General features: G+C 49.3%; 7 protein-coding genes and 1 long non-coding RNA gene across 17 annotated transcripts; 5 read left to right on the top strand and 3 right to left on the bottom strand.

Annotated features, from left to right (window-relative positions):
- The first annotated feature begins 1,385 nt into the window (after positions 1–1,385).
- LOC136192237 (integrator complex subunit 10-like) lies at positions 1,386–4,483 on the top strand. Its single transcript, XM_065980776.1, has 19 exons — positions 1,386–1,588; positions 1,647–1,750; positions 1,803–1,859; positions 1,912–1,997; positions 2,048–2,108; positions 2,157–2,200; positions 2,259–2,536; positions 2,598–2,713; positions 2,769–2,843; positions 2,898–2,990; positions 3,041–3,123; positions 3,179–3,256; positions 3,311–3,361; positions 3,420–3,519; positions 3,566–3,645; positions 3,706–3,868; positions 3,921–3,996; positions 4,046–4,188; positions 4,293–4,483. The coding sequence occupies exons 1-18, from the start codon at positions 1,386–1,388 to the stop codon at positions 4,185–4,187; spliced, it is 1,890 nt and encodes a 629-aa protein (XP_065836848.1). The 3' UTR covers position 4,188; positions 4,293–4,483.
- A 1,137-nt stretch (positions 4,484–5,620) lies between these two features.
- LOC136192566 (uncharacterized) lies at positions 5,621–5,953 on the top strand. The gene is made up of 2 exons (XR_010671180.1): positions 5,621–5,734; positions 5,787–5,953. It is a non-coding gene; the product is annotated as an uncharacterized lncRNA (long non-coding RNA).
- A 528-nt stretch (positions 5,954–6,481) lies between these two features.
- LOC136192418 (large ribosomal subunit protein mL44-like) lies at positions 6,482–10,564 on the bottom strand. Of its 9 annotated transcripts, none has more exons than XR_010671137.1 (13): positions 10,396–10,564; positions 10,091–10,348; positions 9,950–10,034; positions 9,814–9,897; positions 9,616–9,764; positions 9,457–9,539; positions 9,362–9,396; positions 7,877–9,312; positions 7,358–7,404; positions 7,033–7,304; positions 6,913–6,976; positions 6,603–6,861; positions 6,482–6,549 (listed from the first exon to the last, which is right to left on the bottom strand). XR_010671137.1 is itself a non-coding variant. In XM_065981050.1 (8 exons), the coding sequence occupies exons 1-8, from the start codon at positions 10,545–10,547 to the stop codon at positions 9,184–9,186; spliced, it is 975 nt and encodes a 324-aa protein (XP_065837122.1). In that variant the 5' UTR covers positions 10,548–10,564; the 3' UTR covers positions 7,413–9,183. The 9 variants fall into 9 exon arrangements, 1 of the variants encoding a protein (XP_065837122.1); XR_010671143.1 differs by having other exon boundaries at positions 6,488–6,861; positions 7,877–8,291; positions 9,173–9,312; XR_010671141.1 differs by having other exon boundaries at positions 6,488–6,861; positions 7,877–9,128; positions 9,173–9,312.
- On the top strand, positions 6,496–9,240 carry LOC136192335 (WD repeat-containing protein 13-like). Of its 2 annotated transcripts, XM_065980887.1 has the most exons (15): positions 6,496–6,627; positions 6,681–6,736; positions 6,793–6,875; positions 6,926–6,962; positions 7,018–7,214; positions 7,554–7,636; positions 7,690–7,830; positions 7,890–8,056; positions 8,107–8,166; positions 8,229–8,312; positions 8,370–8,428; positions 8,482–8,601; positions 8,656–8,771; positions 8,832–8,980; positions 9,073–9,240. In XM_065980887.1, exons 1-15 carry the CDS (start codon positions 6,531–6,533, stop codon positions 9,103–9,105), a joined length of 1,482 nt encoding a protein of 493 aa, XP_065836959.1. In that variant the 5' UTR covers positions 6,496–6,530; the 3' UTR covers positions 9,106–9,240. The 2 variants fall into 2 exon arrangements, with proteins under 2 accessions (XP_065836959.1, XP_065836951.1); XM_065980879.1 differs by having other exon boundaries at positions 8,482–8,771.
- A 246-nt stretch (positions 10,565–10,810) lies between the features above and the next one.
- On the bottom strand, positions 10,811–15,132 carry LOC136192324 (homeobox protein aristaless-like). Its single transcript, XM_065980868.1, has 3 exons — positions 12,855–15,132; positions 12,273–12,610; positions 10,811–11,915 (listed from the first exon to the last, which is right to left on the bottom strand). The coding sequence occupies exons 1-3, from the start codon at positions 13,279–13,281 to the stop codon at positions 11,127–11,129; spliced, it is 1,554 nt and encodes a 517-aa protein (XP_065836940.1). The 5' UTR covers positions 13,282–15,132; the 3' UTR covers positions 10,811–11,126.
- Positions 14,283–14,831, top strand: LOC136198121 (translation initiation factor IF-3-like). Its single transcript, XM_065988039.1, has one exon. The coding sequence runs from the start codon at positions 14,283–14,285 to the stop codon at positions 14,829–14,831; it is 549 nt and encodes a 182-aa protein (XP_065844111.1).
- A 1,133-nt stretch (positions 15,133–16,265) lies between the features above and the next one.
- On the bottom strand, positions 16,266–18,056 carry LOC136192509 (transcription factor IIIA-like). The gene is made up of 7 exons (XM_065981151.1): positions 17,547–18,056; positions 17,140–17,495; positions 16,986–17,086; positions 16,835–16,925; positions 16,671–16,765; positions 16,377–16,605; positions 16,266–16,317 (listed from the first exon to the last, which is right to left on the bottom strand). Exons 2-6 carry the CDS (start codon positions 17,221–17,223, stop codon positions 16,464–16,466), a joined length of 513 nt encoding a protein of 170 aa, XP_065837223.1. The 5' UTR covers positions 17,224–17,495; positions 17,547–18,056; the 3' UTR covers positions 16,266–16,317; positions 16,377–16,463.
- Positions 17,279–20,204, top strand: LOC136192231 (uncharacterized). The gene is made up of 13 exons (XM_065980764.1): positions 17,279–17,577; positions 17,703–17,783; positions 17,840–17,911; positions 17,976–18,047; positions 18,124–18,192; positions 18,246–18,320; positions 18,369–18,446; positions 18,510–18,833; positions 18,899–19,033; positions 19,082–19,235; positions 19,294–19,480; positions 19,532–19,767; positions 19,822–20,204. The coding sequence occupies exons 1-13, from the start codon at positions 17,354–17,356 to the stop codon at positions 20,035–20,037; spliced, it is 1,923 nt and encodes a 640-aa protein (XP_065836836.1). The 5' UTR covers positions 17,279–17,353; the 3' UTR covers positions 20,038–20,204.
- The last annotated feature ends 5 nt before the right edge of the window (positions 20,205–20,209 follow it).

The raw sequence follows: 20,209 nt of genomic DNA on the forward strand, positions 1-20,209 counted from the left end.
ACCTCCGCCTCAACGTACTTGAACTCGACGATGAACTCGAGTTGGCTCGCCGGTACGTCGCCGAAGCGAATCGACTCGATCAATCCGCGCAATTCGTCGCGAACGTCGTCGAACTGCTCCGCCCAGTCGATCAACGCCTGTAGCGTGTCGAATTCTTGCGCGCTAATGTCGTCGAGCGTCAGTAGACGAGCCCACGTCGATTTCGACCAGCTGCGATGTAGTCGCGCGCGAAATAGATCGTCGGCGAAGCGAGAAATCGTCTCGATCGCGACGTCGTGAAGCGGTTCGGCTCGATATCGTTCGGCGAGACGAACGAGCGCGTTTAGCTCGTCAAAATCGATTTGCGACGCGTCGACGAGAGACGCGCGAAGCGCTCGCGTCGCGCAGTCGCGCAATTCGTCGACGTCGTACATGTCGGCCGCTTGATAGAGCGCCGGCGCGTCGCGTGCGGAAACGGTCACGCGACCCGTGTAGACGAAGCGAACGACGGCGACGAACGCCTCCTGACGAACGCCGTGAATTTCGACGACGTCGCGACGCGATTCGCTGAACGAGCCGCGCGGATTGAGCATGACGTCGAACGGTCGCGACGCCGCTGAAAGAATCGTTCGATGGGCGTGGACGATTAGGGGTTCTCTTTCGCTATTCTCGTTCATGGGTTCGTCGAAGACTTTTAGATCGACGTCGCTGTTGAGATGGGTTTCGTAGAGACGCGACGTCAGTTTGGCGACGTAGTCTTTCGATTCGTAGTGGTAGATGGCGGGGGATGACGTTGTCATGGGGAGACGATCGGTTTAGTGCGAGAGAATGGGGCAAATGGAAATGGAAAGCACGCTCGCTAGGGAATGCCAAAACAAGGCTATTGATAACGTCATAATGTGGATTGTTTATAGAACTCGCTATACTCTTATCGCATTAGGAGCTGAATTACGGTAGCTAATTAGGATGATACGTCGTTCCGAAGATTCTATCCGGGTAGTGGGAAGCAGTTTCTCCGATTGTAGGTGCTTGTTGTTATTGTTTGTGACGTCTGAGAAAGCAGCGAGATCGCGCCAGACGTTTCCGGCGGCACGTGCGCTTACATCGATGCACGTGCACACTTTGCAGTCGCTCTACGGTCTTGCAAAACTCAAAGGACTGCGTTCAATGATAATGCTAAGTGGTTTTTTTCCGGCGGTGTGCCTCGGTGACGGGCCTCTCTGAACACTGTGATTGTCTGCAGACTGTAATATCGTCGTGTGAGCTCGCGCCGTCATGTCGTCTCTTGGAAGCGTTTTGGGACCTCTATGCGTGCACGCGTTTCAGAACTTACGTACAGATCTCTGCAGATCCGTGCAAATCGGCGTTTTTGTATCCGGGAGTCGAGATCACATGAGAGACACCTAATGAACGAAGCGTTTTCGTCGGCCTCGTGGCTCATAGAACGATCGCGAGAGCTCGCCAAGAGCGGCGACGCCTCGTCGGCCGAGGCATGGCTCATCACGGCAACGAGCCTGTACCCAGACAGCTTCGCCGTGCAACACGAAGTGCTGAGGACCCAATTGGAAACGGGCCAAATCCAGCAGGCCGCCGATCAATTGGAAATCATGTAAGACCTATTAGCGTGCCATTTGAAGGCTGGCGTCTGACTGTATCCTCCTCCGAAGGCTCCAAAAATTCGTGAATTCTTCTGAGCTGTGGTGTGACGTCAGAGGCATCGTCAACGCTTTAGACTCGGTTGAAATTAATACCGAGATACGCACTCAGAAAAGTAAGTCGGATAGCTTCCCTTTTGTCAAACGTAAAATGTATTTTCGTTGTAGAATTATTTAATTTATTGAAACCGGAAGTGCAGCAGGATCTTCTTCAGTCGTGCGCAGGTCGATAGAAATAAGTCAACAGTAAATTAAATGTGTACACGCGTCTATTCAGATATGTGTAAGGAAGACGTGTTGAAGCATTCTCGAATGCTATTAAAATTAATGAAACTCTATCCCAGTGCAATAGAAAAATACGGTGTAAGCAGAAACAGATCAATAACGCATAGATGCTAAATTATTTTCTTCAGTTGAAAACAGTCAAAAGATTGTCTCAATCAGAGATGACGTCAGAAACGCGTGATTTGCTAGGTGAGGAAACTGAATATATTAGGTTAATTAATCCTAATTCTTTTTTAGTCAGTGAAGTGCTTCCCTTGGTCTTATCGTCTTCATCAGCTATGGTATAGTTACCGAAAGCAACCCTCTCCCTGCTTGAAATATTTATTTTGGTCTTTTCAGCGTTCTGCTACGCATGATGACGTCATAAATTGGCTTCTCGTTTCCTTGCTCTCTTGCTTGGACTTATGCGTCGGTCAGATCTTTGCCACGTCAGCGGACTTTTCCGATTCGGTGTCACTCAATCCGGCGGTGAATCGACGACGTTCTTCCATTGGAGTTCGACTACTCTTGGAGGACGTCGTCACGGAGACGTGGGCGAGTTTCTTCGAGCTGTTTCGAGGCTTGGCTCACGTCGAGGAAATGGACGTTCCAGAAGTCTTCTTCGATTTGTCATCAAAGTAAGAAAGTAGACGGTGTCTGTTTCGATAGTTGGGTATGCGTGTATTTATTTTCTCTAAGTGGTTTGAGAGACCGTTTGAGTCATCTTCTTGATTCGTCGTCTCCTTCGTTCTACGCCGTTGCTTCTCTCTACTTCGAGAGCATGATCAAGTACTTTGCCCTCATCAAAACAGCAGGTTAGAATACATTGAATATTGCGATATTGATTTAGAAAATAAACGCTATTTCTAGGAGTGGCTGAGTGTCCTCTCTTTATGATCTGCAGTTGGAATTCGGAGTCTTCAGATAGCATTACCATACTTGGGGGTACAGTATATAGCAAGACTATGTATGTGTATTGACGTTATTGTCTCGTCCTAGATTCTTGCGCTGATGAAGAGCTCGTCATAGAATCTTTTCGCGTGGCTCACTCCTGTTGGGAAATTATCCATTCCGAGCCATCATTCAATACGAGTAGAGAAACTTCATTATATCAACTTCCAACCGGTGCATCGTTTCTCTAGAATTCAAGATGTTTCTCAAAGAGAATCGTAATAGGGATTGGAGTTGGATGGAAGCGTTTGAGTCCGACTGTCTTCTTTTTACGGTAAACTGGCGGGCTCCTGCGCCACGTGTATACAACCTTGTCTTTGCACTGCCAGAAAACGTTTTCGAGGCTAACTCCAAAGCTACAGGAATCAATTCAAAAAAACGAGGAAATGACAGGAAAACAACGAAACGTGATAACATCATAGGCATATTGAATTACAAGTATAATTGAAACTACACGCTAGATTGCAAAAATCAAGCTGGCTTCAGGCTTTTTCTATAGTGGAAAAATCGAAGTACTTGAACTCTCTCTCCTTTTTACAATTTATAATTTTTAATTAATAATTTATTTAGAGTTCAAGTCAATGTGCATTGGAAGTGTTGCAGTCCCTGTTGGAGACGCACACGTCTGAACAACAGCGCGATTATTTCAATGTAACTTCTCTAGACCAGGGTAAAGTGCCTTGTCATGCAAAGAGTTTCTGACGTCATCTTTTTAGGCTGCTCCGTCGTGATAATGGCTTATGACGTCACGTATTTGTTTCCGGTCTGCGTGAAATTTATTGTAGAAGAGGCAAAGGTGATGACACCTATTTATTTATTTAGTAGATCTTTTTTTCTGATGTAGACTTTCTTGTAGACTTCAAGTTTTGGACCTGAGAGGAATGACGTCAGCTTATCAAGGCTTCTTGTCTTTATTCAATTCAATTGGCCGGAGTATCAACATCTTTTGAGCGACGTGTTGCAGAAAATAGTCCAAAATGGAGGCTTTGCCTTTGAAAATTTTTTTAACTATATAACAAGTAAGAATAGCAAACGTGGAAGGTTGGTTGGTTTTTAATGTATTTGTCTTAGATATTCATCTTCTTGAAGAGTTTTTGTTTCTCGTTAATGTAGATACAAAATTGAGGCTAATGCCATCAACACTACGGTACATTGAAAATACTTAACCGTAAGTGTAATCTAATAGATAAATCTAGGCAAAGGACAGTTACTCGTGGATTTGACAAGGAGAACAAGGAGGAAGTCAGAAGCGCATTTGAAAAGCAAGTCACTCGAACAAGAGAAAATCCTCTCAAGTTGATAAAGGACTTCTTCAAAGGGGAGACAAGCACCGCCTAAGGTATAGTACAGTATCATTCGTTGAAAAAGATGCTATCAAAGAAAGACTTTGATACCGTCTTAGTTCAATAGTTCTTATGTCTCTAACCCCGGCGTTCTTTTTAGGTCGAAGGAAGAGATCATCATGAACGGTAGACTCGTGTATGTATAGTATAGCATGCTAGGTAGTGAAGTTAGGTAGCAGGGTAGGTAGGTTAGCTTGGGGCGCCGGCGGGGTGGTGCACCCCGCGTGCGCTGCCGCCGCCATGGAGAACAGGGCAGGGTACAGAAATTTTATTTGAATAAAATTGAAAAAACGAACAGAGTTTCACCTCTTCTTTCGCGGGCAGTTTTTGTTGACGAGGTCTTGCCCAGGACCTCGGAAAACAGTTTTTTTTGACGGGGTCTTGTTCAGGACCCCGGAGCAGTTTTATTGGCAAGGTCTTGCTCAGGACTCCTCCCGCCCGCTCTCCCCCCTCCTCCCTCCCGCCCGCTCTCCCTCCGCTTCCCCTGCCCACATGGATGCAGTTTTTGATGCAAAGGTCATGCCCAGGACCCCTTACACGACAAAAAACAATTACAAGAGACAAAAGAAAATACTTAAAAAATATGTAACCATTGTCAACCGTACGATGGTTAGTCTTTGTAATCCCTCTTGAATCTCGGAGCTCTCTGAGATGCCCGACGAATAAATGCTTTGCCCCTAACGTAAATTCTCAGCGTCTCACGTTCTGTTACGCGAGAGTCGCGTACGGAACGGAACATTCTATAGAGGAGGAAGTCTCGGCTTTGGAGAAACGTTCTAGTCTCGGTCAAAGCCGTATCGGTTGTTCGTAGTCGTAGTTCGTAGTCTGGAGGCCAGACCCTTCCCCGAGCGAAGGAAGGGTCTGGTATCAAGACTAGGTTGTTCGAGCACGTCGTTCGAAAACACTGACGTCGAAGCACCTAAAAAGGAGCCCCGATCAGTTGATTGCCAATTGCGATCGACGAAAATCGGTTGGAATTTGAGTATTTTGTCAGCCAACCGATCGCACTGCCCAAACTGCAAAAACAAGAGAGGTTTGCTTAGGGGAAAGGCATTGAAGCGTCCGCGCCGTACAGCCGAAGAATCCAGCGCCCTTCGGGCGTCTAAAATAGCCCTTTGGGCATCTAAAATATCCAGTAGACACTGGAGAAAGGAGTAGACTTCTGAAAGGCTGAAAGCGTTATGCGCACGCGCCACTTTAATCCGATTAGATGAGCCCTCAGAGATAAGATCCTAGCCTCGATACTCCAGACCCTCGCGCGTTAAGGGGGGTGTGGTTGGCAAGAGGGTCTGGACGCACTCTGTAGAAAGCCGTGTGCAGATCACGTGGTTTTTCGAACCGAGCGAGCCAATCACAGGTCTCGATACCCATTAGGACATACGTACACTGATTGGACGCGGACCTAACTTCGTTAACAAATGTACCTTCCCCTAATGGGCACTCCTACTCGATAAAACAGTCGCGGAAGTCCCTAAACGAAGGAAATCTCTTCGCGCGTGTACGGACATCGTTGCGCGAGCGTTGGATGAAGGCCCGCAAGAGGTCTGCCCGAGCTTTTTCCCAATCGCTAATGTTCTTTCGGGTTCTTTGATAGCCAACGACTTTACGCGAAGATCTGAAGGAGAAGTAACGCCGGAAAAGCAGCGAACCTTCGATTACATAGGAACCCGGTGTAGCGTACGCCGTAACTAAATTACTCGTAGCGAAACGAAGTTAGGTCCGCGTCCAATCAGTGTACGTATGTCCTAATGGGTATCGAGACCTGTGATTGGCTCGCTCGGTTCGAAAAACCACGTGATCTGCACACGGCTTTCTACAGAGTGCGTCCAGACCCTCTAGCCAACCACACCCCCCTTAACGCGCGACCTGGGTCTGGAGTATTTTTTAGGGACTAACATCCGTGACAGTACTAAACCGTGTGTATCGTCCCCTTACTTCACGTGCAAAGTCGAATGGAAATAAACCGTGCCGAAATAGAACTGCTCGATGCTGTGATGGAACTAAGGGAAGATATAGAAAATCTTCAAAGGGTTTTGGAAACTGCTGTCTGTCTTGTCATTCTACTCTTGCTGTTTTTTTGATTAAAAATTGCACGTTTTCGCCCACCCAGTGCTTCCCCGGTTGAATCGCTGGGATAATAAGCATCTCTGTAGTCTCATCTCTGTGGAGTTCAGAAGTATTTTCTTCCGCCCCGCCCACCGTTATAACGTCTTGGCGTCATAGTCTCGTTCCCAGCCGCCTCTCCCCGTAGTGATATTAACGGAGGGGGAGGGGCTGGGAACGAGACTATTGGCGTCACGCACGGGCCCGGGAACGGGGCCACGCACGCGCGCTAATAATGTCCGATTCGCGATCTTCTGCGAATGCCGCTCAGCGAATTTTGGCCGTCGATGCGAAGTACAACGCTTACCGCAGTCCATCGAATCCTCACCTACGTTGGTTTCCGCGTCGTATTGTCTCGTCACTGAACTTACCCACTCGTTGCAAGGAACCCTATACATACGAAGAAGAACCCAACTTCTGCGAGAACGAGCCAAAGACGAAGTACCTTAGCCTGAGATTTTTAGGGAGAAACACTGACTAAGCCTTCTCTTCCCAAGAAACTAGATCCATCCACAAGAAAAGAATACTTGAAAATTAGACAGCAAATATTCACCAAAAAATACGGCCTAGCAGAACAGAGGTACATCAATTAAATTCAGAGCAAATAAGGTTCAAACCTTCTCCTCACAGAAGCCGAACAAGCAGTCGTCTTAGCCTATCAATGCACGTCAGTCCCAAAACCTAAATTTACCTAATTTTTATTTTCAAACCGTGTTCTCAAGACGGCGAGTACGCACCACAGTTGGGATTCCTTGCACGCATCGATATCAGACTCACCGGGCCGTCTCTCACCGTCAAGACAACATCGACGTCAACCAAGCACAGCATCCCTTTCCAAGCTTACCATTGATTCAACGCCCGGGGGCACAGCAGCAGGAAGCCAGCAGCTCGTCCCGACAAAGGCAGCAACGGCAAGCAGGCAAGAAAGGGATACAGTGAACGTCATAGTATTTTCCTTTGACGTGGTATATTAACACAATGCACGGTGGGGGCCTTGTGCATAGATCACCTACCAAAACCAGAGCAGAATTAGCTAAATAGTACTGTACAGGATTTCGTTGCCTGAAAAATTAAGTTGAGTACAGGTAGTGTTGGCAAGAAGTTGATGCCTGAAAATAAATTAGACGTTAGTGCCATAGGACTTGATACAAAAATAATGTAGAGCTGTTGAGCTTAGTCTCTTAGAGAAGGTTTTAGAGAAGGTTTTAGGAATTACGAGTTCTACACTAATGAGGTGTTATAATCTATTGATCATTAGAGCTATGGCTGGTGATACAACTCTTGGAGAGAACTACGCCTTTGCTGGGATGCACTATATATTTGATCAACATTCAGAAGCCGGTTGGTTTATTCATTCAAGAGAAACGATCCCATTACGTTTTCTCTCCGCACAGTGTCCGTCATTAAGTTCTCTTCAAGCGATAAAAACAAATTGGCCTGCTGTTCGAAAGATGGCACGTTATCAATACACAGTCTAAGTCCGGGTCCCCCAACGTTGTCCTGCACACTTAGAGGCCACAAACGAGCCGTAACAGGTAAATGCCAGGCCCTCCTAGTGCCCCTACACCAACTAACACCCACCTTTTCTGCGAAGATTTTGACTGGTCGGTCAGCGGCGACTTTATTGTGTCGACTTCGCTTGACAAGACGGCGAGACTGTGGGACACGAAGTCGGGAAAATGCCTTCGGACGATGGAAGACAGAAATGAAGGCGAACTCCTCTGCTGTCTATTCCAACCAGCAAATAATAATCTTCTAGTGGTAAGATTGCTCCGTTCCTCCGCCTTCCCTTCATCTTCTATTACTCTAAGGTGGGTAATAGTCAAGCTCAGGTCATCACTTGGAATGTCTCAACTGGGAAAATGATTAAGGTTATATAGAACGAGGTTCCTTGTATTCGAGTACAACAGCTTGTGTTGTGTGAATTCCCCAGGGCGGTCTGGGCAAAGTCGCCGGCGCGGTGAAAGCGTTCGTTTTCGATTCGGCGGGTACGACGCTGTGGTGCGGCGACGACAAGGCGAGAACACCAAAAAATAATTAAAAGTTCAAATTGATTCCTAACTAACTCCTAAAGGGCTCGATTTTCTCCTTTTCTTTTAACGTGACGTCGGGTCGGCTAGTTCGATTAAAACGGTGCGCGCGATTAGGATAAAAGTCGTTTTTCCCTCCCATCCATCCATCTATAGCTACGTTGTATGCCCGGGAAAACCGATCACATGCATATCGAGTCGCAGTTGGATGAGCCGCGAAGCGCGCGACCCGTCTCTCCTCGTCAACGTCCAATGCGACGCTCTCATATTTTTCCGGTACGGTACGAGGGGAGAGGGAGAGGGGGCTCTCACCATGACAACCTATCTCAGGGTTGCCGGCAACGGAACGCTCCAACTCAAACGCCAATTCTCGATCAGCCACTCGACGAAAGACATTCGCAGCGCATTCTGCCCGCTCATGTCATTCCGCGAGGGCGCGTGCGTCGGTAAGAAAAAAAAACGCCGCCCATTTCCGGGTCGCCCGGCGAATCGAACTCTCGCCTTAGTGACGGGCAGCGAAGACATGTCCGTCTACTTTTTCGACGTCGTCCGCGAAGCCAGGACGTGCATAAACAAATTACAGGGTCACAGCGCCGCGGTGCTGTGTGTGTGCTGGAATTACGACGAGAGCCTTCTGGCTTCGTGCGACGAAGAGGTAGGCGAACTTCAAAGCGAAAACCGCAGGGGCAAACCCTCTAATTCTCCTATGACAACGGCGAAACCTCAATGGGGTCTTTTCTCGTCTAGGGCACGGTTATTGTATGGAATCGCGAACAATGACGCGTGGGGGAGCTCTTTGACGTCTGTTATTGATGTATTAATTTTGTACAGGATGCATGTCTCCTACCTTTTTCGCTTCTATGGTTCCGTTTTGTCTAGTTGCGTGATTTCGATTTTCTGTTCGGGCACGTAGTCGTCGTAGTCCGACGGCAATTGCGCGTGTCTTAGTTCCTTTTCGAAGTGTTTGTGCAGAGCGGCACAAGTTGCCTAAGAGAAAATCGATCAATAATAGAAATAAAATTTTGGTGTCTCGTACTTCGTATTCTGCCTGTTTGAGTGACGGAGCTGCAGCTGAACGGATGCCTCCAGTCAATCAGTGCGCGAATCCTTCGCGCGTGCAAAGTCTCTTACCTTCGCCCAAATTGGTTTTCCCGGAGAAGATTCCCATGACGAACGTCGGCATGTGCGTCGCTCGACCCGTCTCGCTGAGAAGCCTTGTGGGGAGAAGAAGAAGAATACCGTCAAGTCGCTTTCAACCGCAGTCCCCCCCTAGTTGTCTTAGTGTCTCACTTTGCCACGGGCGCTTCCATTCTCCTTTCCTCGAGTAGCTTCTTTAGCATGAATTTAGGATGCATCAGCTTGACGATGCGAGTCAAGTCTTGTCCGGCGAGCTGAGCCACTATGAAATCGTGAATGAAACTTCGCGAATATAGAGAACCCTGCAAGGAAAGAACGTTGACACCTTCTAAGCATTTACTTCTGCTTTACCTGCTTGTAATGTAGGGCTCCTACGATAGCCAATAGAGCACCGGTTACTACTTTATGTTTTTCAGGCTTTTTGTACAATTTATGCTGAGAAATGACGTCGTAAAATCCACGTCATTTTCTCTTTTATTTAGTGTACCTGAGTGAGAACCAAGTCCTTTACCCCGAGACTCTCCCCGACAGTTGACAGAGCATCTCTATCCGTAAGAAATGCTTTGATGTCTCTAAATCGCCGCCATATAAAAACTAAATCAATAATTAAGTATTTCGCACTTGTCACCTCATTCCATCGGCGGGCAAATTCGGATAAGTGACATAAAGCCATTCCATAACGAAGTGTGACGTCACGGTCGAGCCGAGCAGAGCGAGTCTTTCGTTATGAGCCGGCTCTTCGGACGACTTCACCCCGTCTTCTGATTCCTTTTGAATGACTACCGATTTGTGGGTGAAAGCCGTTCGGAGAAGATCTTTCGCTTCGGTCGTGTCGAGTTTGAAGCCGATGCGATTGCCGAACGCTGACAACTCCACGTCGTAATCCCTATAAGGCTGCTATTCGATTGCGTCGATGCAGATCTTTCTCCTTACCAATTCGTCCCAACGCGTTCGGGGTCCTGGACGATTTTTACGAGCTCCGAGTCTCTCACGACGCGCACCTGCGTTCCGCGACGCGACTTAGCCGCTGTCGCGTACGATCGAGCTGGAATTCGACAGCGAAATGCGATTCGAAGTGGAAACATGTGGCAAAACGCATACGGGAGACGTCAACGCGTTGACGAAGTCAAAGTGCGCTAAGTGCGGCGGAGAAGCCCGCGCAAGGACGCTCGTTGTGTCTAGAAATCGAATTATTTGTTGACGAGCTGGAGCAACTGCTCAACGCCGTTTATAAACAGCAACAAACACGACTGGCGCCTCGCTAATTACCAGCACATCTTTCCCGCCACTTGGATCAATGTTTTATGCATAGTGCGGCTATGGAAAAAAGATGCCCTTTTTGCCTCGCTTAAAAACTACGTCATTCATCTTTTATGATAAAACTTTGCGGTTTAACACAAAATCATTGAAAAAGAGAGGATGAACGAGCGGGGGAAGGGTGTTATAGGTGAACAAGGAGAGATAGCGTGAATGAGTGAGTAGAGGTTCGGCGCACAAGAGATTCTAATGTCCTTAATTATTAGTCTACACTCTTTTCTGCTGCTGCAGTCTTCGCGGTCGTGCGTGCTTACGGGAAGAGAAGGGGGGAAAAAAACTGGCGCATCTGACGTATCCAGACTTGTCGCGTAGTATCTGCGTCGCAATGTTCTTTCCCTCGACTCGCTTCACTTGTAGCCAGACATCATGCTCAGAGCGCTGGCATGATCTCTCGCTTTCGATCGTAGCATGGACAGACTCGAATCGGTCATACTGCCGTACATGGGCGTCCCGTGGCCCGGCTGCAGAGACTGCTGTTGTTGCATGTGCTGTTGCTGTTGCTGTTGTTGTTGTTGCTGCTGCATTTCATACGTCGAAAGTCCGTGAAGAACGGATCTCTGACTGATGACGGAGCCTTGCTGCTGCTGCGGCGGCGGCGGCTGTTGTTGCTGCTGTTGCTGTTGCTGCGACGGCGAAAACGTCAACACGTTCCCCCCGCTGCGATACGACGACGGATGCGACAAGACAGGCGATAGAATAGGAGACGACGATGCCGCCGGTCCCGTCTGAATATTCGGAGTCGGATTATTGTAGTTGGGCGGAGGCGGAGGCGTCGCCGACCACGACACAGTGCTGACGTTCGCCGACGCCGGCATCGATACCGCCGCCGGCGGCGGCGGTACGCCGCTTCCAACACTCGGCGGTCGCGACGTGGGAGCGGTACTTTTGATAGAAGTCGGCGCGTTATTCACCCCTGTTGCCGGTAGTCCGCTACTGCCGCCACCGCCGCCGCCGCCAGCGCCACCTGTCGCACTTCCACTTGTCTGACTGGCAACAGATGGAGAGGGCGGCGGAGACGATGCCGGCTTTGATGTTGTTGTGCTTTCTTCCTGTTCCGACTGAGGCGGTTGGGTGGCAGCTTGTTGGGCAGCTTTTTCCTTTTTACGCCACTTGGCGCGACGATTTTGAAACCAGACCTTTGGGGGAGGGAAGAAAAGCGAGAGATTAAACGACTGAAAAGCGCGCGGCACGCGCAGAGCACGTGTAGAATGGAACTATGAGAAGAGGGGAGAATAATCTCCTTGAGGCCATTATGGAAACAAAGGCGATTAGGAATAGCTAAGTTGCCCACTAGGCAGAACTTTATAAAGGACCTCATTAATCGAACGAGAGGCGAGGCAGAGAAAAAGAAGGAGGTAAAAAATCAGGATTCTCGGCCTATTTAGAGAAGGCGAATCCGTACGAGAACGGGCAGCAACATCCACCCTCAAAAATGCATGCATGTATGTATGGATCGAAAAAGAAAATTCCCCCCCGCGCTATCAATCACCAACCTGAACGCGAGCCTCCGTCAAATTGATTCGCAGCGCCAATTCCTCGCGCATGAAAACGTCCGGATAGTGCGTCTTCTCGAAAGCGCGTTCGAGTTCTTCGAGTTGAACGCTCGTGAACGTCGTCCGATAGCGCCGCTGCTTCTTCTTTCCCGTCGGCATGACGCTCGGATCTGTCGGATATTCATGATGATGGTGGGGCGGTAGACGATAGGGATGCGCCGCCGCTTGGTGAATGTGCGTGAGCGGCGAACCGCTCGCCATGGGCGGATAGTGAATGCCCATCGAGCTCATGGGCATGTGAGCGGTGGGAGGCATTAGACACGGGGGAGCCGCTTGTTCTGAAAAGAGAATTGCGTGTACAGTACGACTTTCTCTTCGAATATTTAATTGGCCCTAAGGCTAGGGGCTAGGGTTTGGGAGCAGCGCGTGCACGCATTTCCTGAAGAGTGGCGTGTACTTCAAAAATATGACAAGTGCAATAAACAGAATTTTCGTAAAGGAGAGAGAGAGAGAGAGAGGGAGAGAGACCCCCTCTCCCGTTCAAATAAAAGACTACGGACTTCTAACGACTTGTTTGCTTACCGGAATTATGATGAAAAGGCATCATCGGCGCCATCCTGTGACCGTGATGATGCTGATGCGGCGACGGCATAATCGGCTGCAAGGGATCCATGGCACCGGCGGACGACGACACACTGAGCTCGCCTCGATCGCGATAGCCGTTGAAGAGGTCGTACGCGGCGGCGCTGGTGCCAGAATAGCTGTTTCGAATGGGTGGAGGTGCGCGAGTAATTGAACTCTTGTCTAGGCCGCCGCCGACGTCGACACCGAGCCCACCGCCGCTGCTGTTACCGCTGTTACTAACGCCGCCGACGCTGCCGCCGCCGCTGCCGCCAAACACGGGGAAGTCGTACGCTCCGTATTGGATCGTCGCCGCCGACGTCGACGACGGATGAATAGATAGCGATCGATGATCGGCGGGACCAACTAAACCAGCAAGGCCGTCCATATTGCGCGCGCGCGTATACGCGTGAGAGGGGAGCGAGGGAATCGAGAAAGGGAGCTAGGAGACGCAATGTCACGTCGTCCGGCCACGAACTGAACTGAGACGAAGGGATGCTCGGTCGGCTATTTTTACGTGTCGCGGAGAAGAGAGAGAGACCGACCCACCCGAGCTCCGTCGCCGCCGACCTCGCGCGCAGACACCGTGCCTGCCGGAAGCCAGTGTCTGGTCAGCCTTTAAAAAAGCCCGGCAGGTCGCCCAATCGGTGTGTCCATAGAGAGGCCCCCGGTCGCAATCGCCTAAGCGTGCTAATTCGATTTTCGACCGCTCCACGGCGGCGGGATGGAGGTGATTTCTCTTCGGCAACCGCCGAGCCTCAAATCTAATCAGCGTTGCATTGCACGCGCGGTCGTTTGGACAGGGCATCAGTAGACGAACGCGGACGCGGAAGAACGACAAGTGCGCGCGCGCGCGATCAAAGGGATGCCGCGTCGCGCGGATAGGAAGTACGCGCGTGTTCTCTTCACCCCACCCCCCTCTTTTTCTAAGCACCGAGATGACCACTTCCGGGTGTGCGAGTGCCGTGCAGTGCGAAAAAAAGCCACAGCAATGCCACGCCGTTCGCGTTTTGATCCTATCGCAATTTGACGCATGCAAACACGCGATGTGGGTGGGTTGGCGTTGACGAAAGTGGAACCGAAGGACTTCGACCGCGCGTAAATATTAGTCATCGAGTTTGGGTAAAAAACCGTGGGCGAGGGTCACGTTCTAAACCACGTTCGTCTATGAATTATTTATACGGGCGAAGGGGGGGAGAAGCCGCCGGGCAAATTCATTCATTCATTGCTCTCTCTCACTCTAAGACCGTTTTGATATCAAAAAAGGCCTCTCTCTTTCCCTTTACGCTTTGACCTATACTTCGAGGTCGCGGTGAATCTCGAATGGCTTTGGCGTGGCAAAGACTGCGGTTTGCAGGCGTAAACGGACTACCGGGGTCTCTTTGGGGAATGCGGGCCCTCGCCGGGCAACTGGTGCGCGGCGAAGCGATCAAAGGCAATCGCCTGCAGGTGATAGACGAAAACGGAACGAATCGCGGCGTACACAATCGGCACACGGCGCTCGAAATGGCCCGCTCGCGCGGAATCCAACTCGTTCTCGTCAATCGCACGACAATGCCGCCCGTTTGTCGACTCATGTCGACGAAAGACATTTGGGAGCGCGAAAAACGAGTTCGCGAGCAGCGAAAACGTGTCGCCGAGACGCGCACGACGTGGAAAGACGTTCGACTTCGCGTCAACATCAGCGCGCACGATCTCGACGTCAAATTCAAATCGATTCGCGAATTTCTCGTCGATCGCGCTCACGTGAGCGTTCTTATCGAACCGGCGCGAGGTCGATCGCGCGGCGGCGACGGCGCCAACGAACGTGTGGGACTCGAACGGCTGCGCGACGCGATTATCGAACGACTCGACGATATAGGGGGCGAAATTGCGGGCGAGCCGAATTTAAAGGCGAGGGGCGGGCGAGCGATTGTTTTACGAATAAAACCAAAGTAGATTTCGGGTTTTTGGGTAGGGGGTCGTCAAGGGTCGGTCTCTCTTACGCGCGCGTCTTGCGTGCGCGACACGAGCGCGCCCCCGCACAACCACAGTTGACTCGATTCGAACGAATTGCCACCCATTTATAAGCAAAACTCGACGCTAAATCCATCGACCCACTTTCGTGTTTGTTTGCACACACAATCATCACACACATGACACGCAGTTCATCGATTTTTGGTAGGGCTGGGGGCCAAGGGCGCCGTCCTCTTTCCCATCGCGCGATCTCTCTCTCTCTCTCTCGATCCCTCAATCTCTTGCTTACCTGCTCGTCGGTTCTTCTTGCTCTCGAGGCGGCGCGCTCCTGTAGCCACTTAGCTTCTCCGCCAACGCTCGCGAATCGAGTCGTCGCCGCTTCTGCGCAAATGAAAAGGCGCTTATGTGACGAGAGTCAGCGCACCGGAATTGAGTCAAATTACGCCCACGTGCAAGAAGCGACTAATGAGAGGAGCTAAATACGCTCCTATGCCAAGTACGGTCCAATTTGGCTCATAAGAGTAGACAACGTGGAACGTTTTCAGTTTTAGGGTATCCGGAGACGCCGGTGATCCGGCAACTAATCGAATCGTACTACCTTAGTTCCTACGCATCAGTCGCACCGACATCCTGCTGCAAGCTGTCTAGAGGCGACGCATGCCCCGCTACCTAATCTGTTGTCAAATACCGGCGTCGACCGATTGCGTGATGTTTAAAATCGCGGTCGCCGCTTTGCGTGTGCGCCTGCGTCAATTTAATATCGCGAGCGGAAACGCGAATGAATGGGAGAAAAACGCGCGCTCTTCTACTCTTTTCGCGCGCGTGCATTGCCAGGCGACCGACAGCGCGTATGCGCGTTTTCATTAGTGGGGTTGACCTTAATTGAGCAGAAAGCGCGGAACGCGCGCGTATTTTTGGAATTCCGCGAATGGGGAATTAGGTTAGGGATCGAAGACAGTGACCTCCTTGTTTCCCCACTTACGCATCTAACGAAGTCTAATTGGACTCACCTTGCGCGACACGGGAGATCCCGTGTGACAACGTTGAATGTGACTGCGAAGAGATTTCTGCAAAAACAATACAAAGATAGACAAGAAAGGAGTAGGAGAGCTTGGGTGACAGCTCGCCTTGTGAGCGAATGATTTCTCGCAGCCGTTCTCCGTGCAGACGAACGGTCGAATGCCCTCGTGAAAACTTCGTATGTGCGTTTGAAGATTCGATTTCTAAGAGAACGAGTGGAAAACCAAAAGGATGCGTTCAAATCTCCAAAAAGAATGACCCCCTTTACCTTAGAAAACGTTCGATCGCAACTATCGTGCGTACAGGCGTACAACGTTCGAGTCGTCTCGTGCGTCAGCATGTGAGACTTGAGCTATAAAATCAACGCGTCTCGCATGATGTAAGCGACCAGAAATGTTTACGTTGCTCCCGCTGGACAGATGACGATCGCACACAGAACAAATGTACTCTATATAAGCGAGGGTTAGGATAAGTCTCCGTGGCAAAAATTGTATCAATCGATCTAACCCTTTCGATGGGACTCCTTCGTGTGATCGCACAACGACGTCCAATTAGAAAACTCTTCGCCACAATTTTTGAAGTGACATAGGTACACTAATAGAAGCAGGGGGGAGCCTTCGCGACGACTACACCCCAAACTCTATTCGGCTTTAGATGACCTTGTTTGTGCTTTCGCTCGTGCTTTGCCAGCTGCGCGGGCGTGCCGAACGTCTTGTCGCAGCCGTCGTGCGAGCAACTAAAACCCATTAGGGACGGCGCTAACGAACCCCCTACCACTACTACCAAGTCTCAATGCCCGACCTATATGGAGTCGATGAGATTCCCGGGTGATCGACATAATGTTTATGCAATTGGGATCGTTTTGAAAAGCATTCATCGCATCCAGGATGCTTGCACTATATATGAGGAAGGGGGGTTCTTCGTTAGGAAGTGCTACTATGTCTTAGCTACAGCTTTTAGGCTACTTTGTACGGCTTTGGTTTGTCGTGTGTAGCTCGGTGTTTCTTCATGTTGTATTTGGTTGAAAATGATGCCGAGCATCCGGGATGGTCGCAACTGGAATGATATTTTTGAATTTTTTTGTACAACAGCATGCGTCGATATAGGTTTTCTCACCTAAATGGCTTTTCTCCTGTGTGCGAGAGACGATGGCGTCGAAGGTGTGCCGATCGAACGTAACTTTTCGTGCATTCGGGATAATCGCACGCGAAGGGCCTCTAGAGGAGCCCTCTTCCTTTTCGGAGGCTGCTTGAAGGCTTCGAGTCTTTACCTCGCCCGTGTGCGAGCACATGTGCTCCTCCAGTCTCCATTTCTTGGCGAAAACGCGATCACATTCGGAGCACGGAAAAGACATTTCTCTAACGCGCGTTTCGAACGCCCCGTAGGCGGAAGCCCACTAATACAATAAGCACAAAGACGAATGGCAGCGGATAATAAACAAAACAGTCACCGCGTACTCCCGTCACTTCATTGGCTTTGGAAAGATGGTGTCGTATGGAACAACGGGCCGTGTTGCGCGTATTCTCTTTCGAACGAATTCGTTTATTCTGAAACTGCTTCTCCTTGCCGTGTACGTCGAATCCTCGGCCAAGTGGCTACAGCCCGCTTGCGGCAAATGTCGATGCTCTGAAAATGAACAAATCGTCAACTGTTCGGGACTCGGACTATCTAGCCTACCCGTTCGACTTCCACCCAATGCCGTCGTTCTGTAAGACTGCGACTGCCGTTTACCCGAAAAAGTCCCCGCGGTCGCCTCTAACAGATGCATAACAGATGCATAACAGATGCATCACATGAAAATGAGTTCCCACAATTATTACAATTTTAATTTAGAGATTTTTCACACAACGAGTTAAGGGATTTTCCACTTTCTATCATATACCACAGTATTACGGCGCGCCACGTTCAGAAAGTGTAAGGCAATTACTCGGGCTGCCAGATGGGTACCTTGCATTTTCCTTTGCGCCCAGCTACCTCCATCACAATGAACTAAGTGACATCGGAGCGTTTGTCTTCAAAAATTGGCCTTCTCTTCGGTTACTGTAAATCAATTAATTAAAGCGTTTGCCCCTCTAGTAGTGCGGTAACTTCTATGCCATTACACAGGGACTTGGGATACAACAAACTCAATACGCTGCCCGCGAAAATGTTCCTCAATACGAATCGTTTGACAGAATTGTAAGGGATTCAAAGATGGGCGTATACACTTCCCATCTTCTATTTATGCAATGCACTGAGGAACATTTATGTTTAGAAACCTTAGTCATTGCAACATTGAAAGAATATCGCCCAACTCATTTGCCGGATGCAACCTTTCTATATTGTATAGATCATTCAAGTCATGCAAAAGTGCGACCTAAGAGTATATATTTTTAGAGATCTGAGCTACAACAGACTGACGTCAATTGGGCGTGATCAGCTCCGGGGTGTCTCGGAGCAGCCTAGCCTAATGTACTATTCATGACAGCAGACGGCTTCTAGTAACACTCTCCCCTACAGAGACTTGTCTCACAACGAACTGCAAAGCGTCTCAGCAAACAATGGTCTGCCAAACAGACAATGCCCAAAACCATATCTGTTAGTCCCGCGCGAGTCACTACTTATAGGTGCACGTTTTTTTTATAAGCGGTGCTTTCTTAGGCATTTGGGTCACGACACGGTCTGCTCTAACACTAGCACCGTCGACTGGACCAAAGAGTACCATTCGTGTGTCATCTGCGCCAAAGATTCGAATTACGATACAAAGAGCATCGTCTTGGGCCTCGTAATATCAGCTGTCATCGTATTACTCATAGCACTCGCCATCCGTTTCAAAATGAGAAGGCAACAAACGTTTCTACCGTTGTCTCGATACGAAAAAGTCTCGTTTCTCGGACCGCGCAAATACAGCGACAACAGTCTCACTACGGACGACAGCCTAGACTCGTTCATGATCGAATACAAAGCTCTAGACATCAGAAAGAAGTACGATATCATAATCTCCGCTCCACATTACGCGAATCTAATCATCACTATTTTCGCGAATCTAGAATTGCCATTGGCGGCTACGGATCGGTATACAAAGCCAAGCTCAATGGAATGACAGTGGCAGTAAAGAAATTAGTCTGTTATCCCGGCAAACAAAATGAGATTCACGATATGGTTAGGGAAGCTACTCTATTAGGGTAAGTCGGCGCGTATGAGATTAACTTATTGGCACTTTGGTTGAGTAGTAAATTGCATCACGCTAATATCGTACGCCTGATCGCCGTTTGCTCGGATCCGTCCAACATGTGTATAGTGACGGAGCTCGCTCTTCAAGGATCGGTGAGAACGTATCTCAAAACTCGTAATGAGAGAATCAAATGGCCCGAGAAACTACGGATGGTTAGTCGGCACGCGGCCCTCTTCAAAATCATTATTATGGCTTTTTAATTTGCTTTAGTTACACGATGCCGCCAACGGCGTGCTCTATTTGCACACGAGACATCCTCCCGTTATACATCGCGATCTCAAATCGAGCAATTTGCTTTTGGATGCAAACTGGCGAGTGAAAGTGTGCGATTTCGGCGTTTCGAAGTGCAAATCGATGATAACATTCTACAAAAATCGCAAACCGTTGCATGAAAAAGGTCGAGCATTTTGACTCTTTTAATTAATCAGATTGAATTTTTTTTCTATAGGGCTTGGGCTGGGCAAAATGACTGAATCGAGCGGTCACACGAAGGCTCCCGGCACGCTCCGATGGACCGCACCGGAGTTTTTGAGCAATCGTCCAAAGCTAACCGTCAAATCGGACGTCTATTCATTTGGAATGGTGATGTGGGAATTTGCATCGGCATCCTTCAAACCTCCAGCCGATCCGAAGGCCAGAAAGGAGTACCTCTGCCCATTTCCTCACCTAATTTGGTCGCACGAGGTAAACGACTCTATCTCATAAATATACAGCCCATTTTACTCTTTATGTCTCTAGGTTGCTGATGCGATACTGAGAGGTGAACGACCGCTTATACCTTCAGTATGCATTCCGAGTGTTCGCGATCTAATCTACCAATGCTGGCAGAATAACTACGCCAACCGACCCGACTTCAAACTAATTTTGGCCTCGCTTGCGGAAATAGCGATCGAGCAAGGGAGTGATTTGACGGAAACCAGCGATGGCAGCGACTTCGCGTCGGAAGCCGACTAAATCAGATTGTAACTAAATGCCAGAGAACCTCTAGATCGCCGCTTAGCTGCTGCTATACGGGGTGGGAGGGTTTTGTAATGGACGCAAGACGTTTAGGTGCCGTTGTAGGTAGATGCTGTACTTACGACTTTCGCTTTGTGGAACTACGACCTCGCTTAAAGCAGTTCCAGCG

Source organism: Oscarella lobularis, chromosome 1 (assembly GCF_947507565.1).
Source record: "Oscarella lobularis chromosome 1, ooOscLobu1.1, whole genome shotgun sequence".
Classification (NCBI taxonomy): Eukaryota; Metazoa; Porifera; class Homoscleromorpha; order Homosclerophorida; family Oscarellidae; genus Oscarella; species Oscarella lobularis.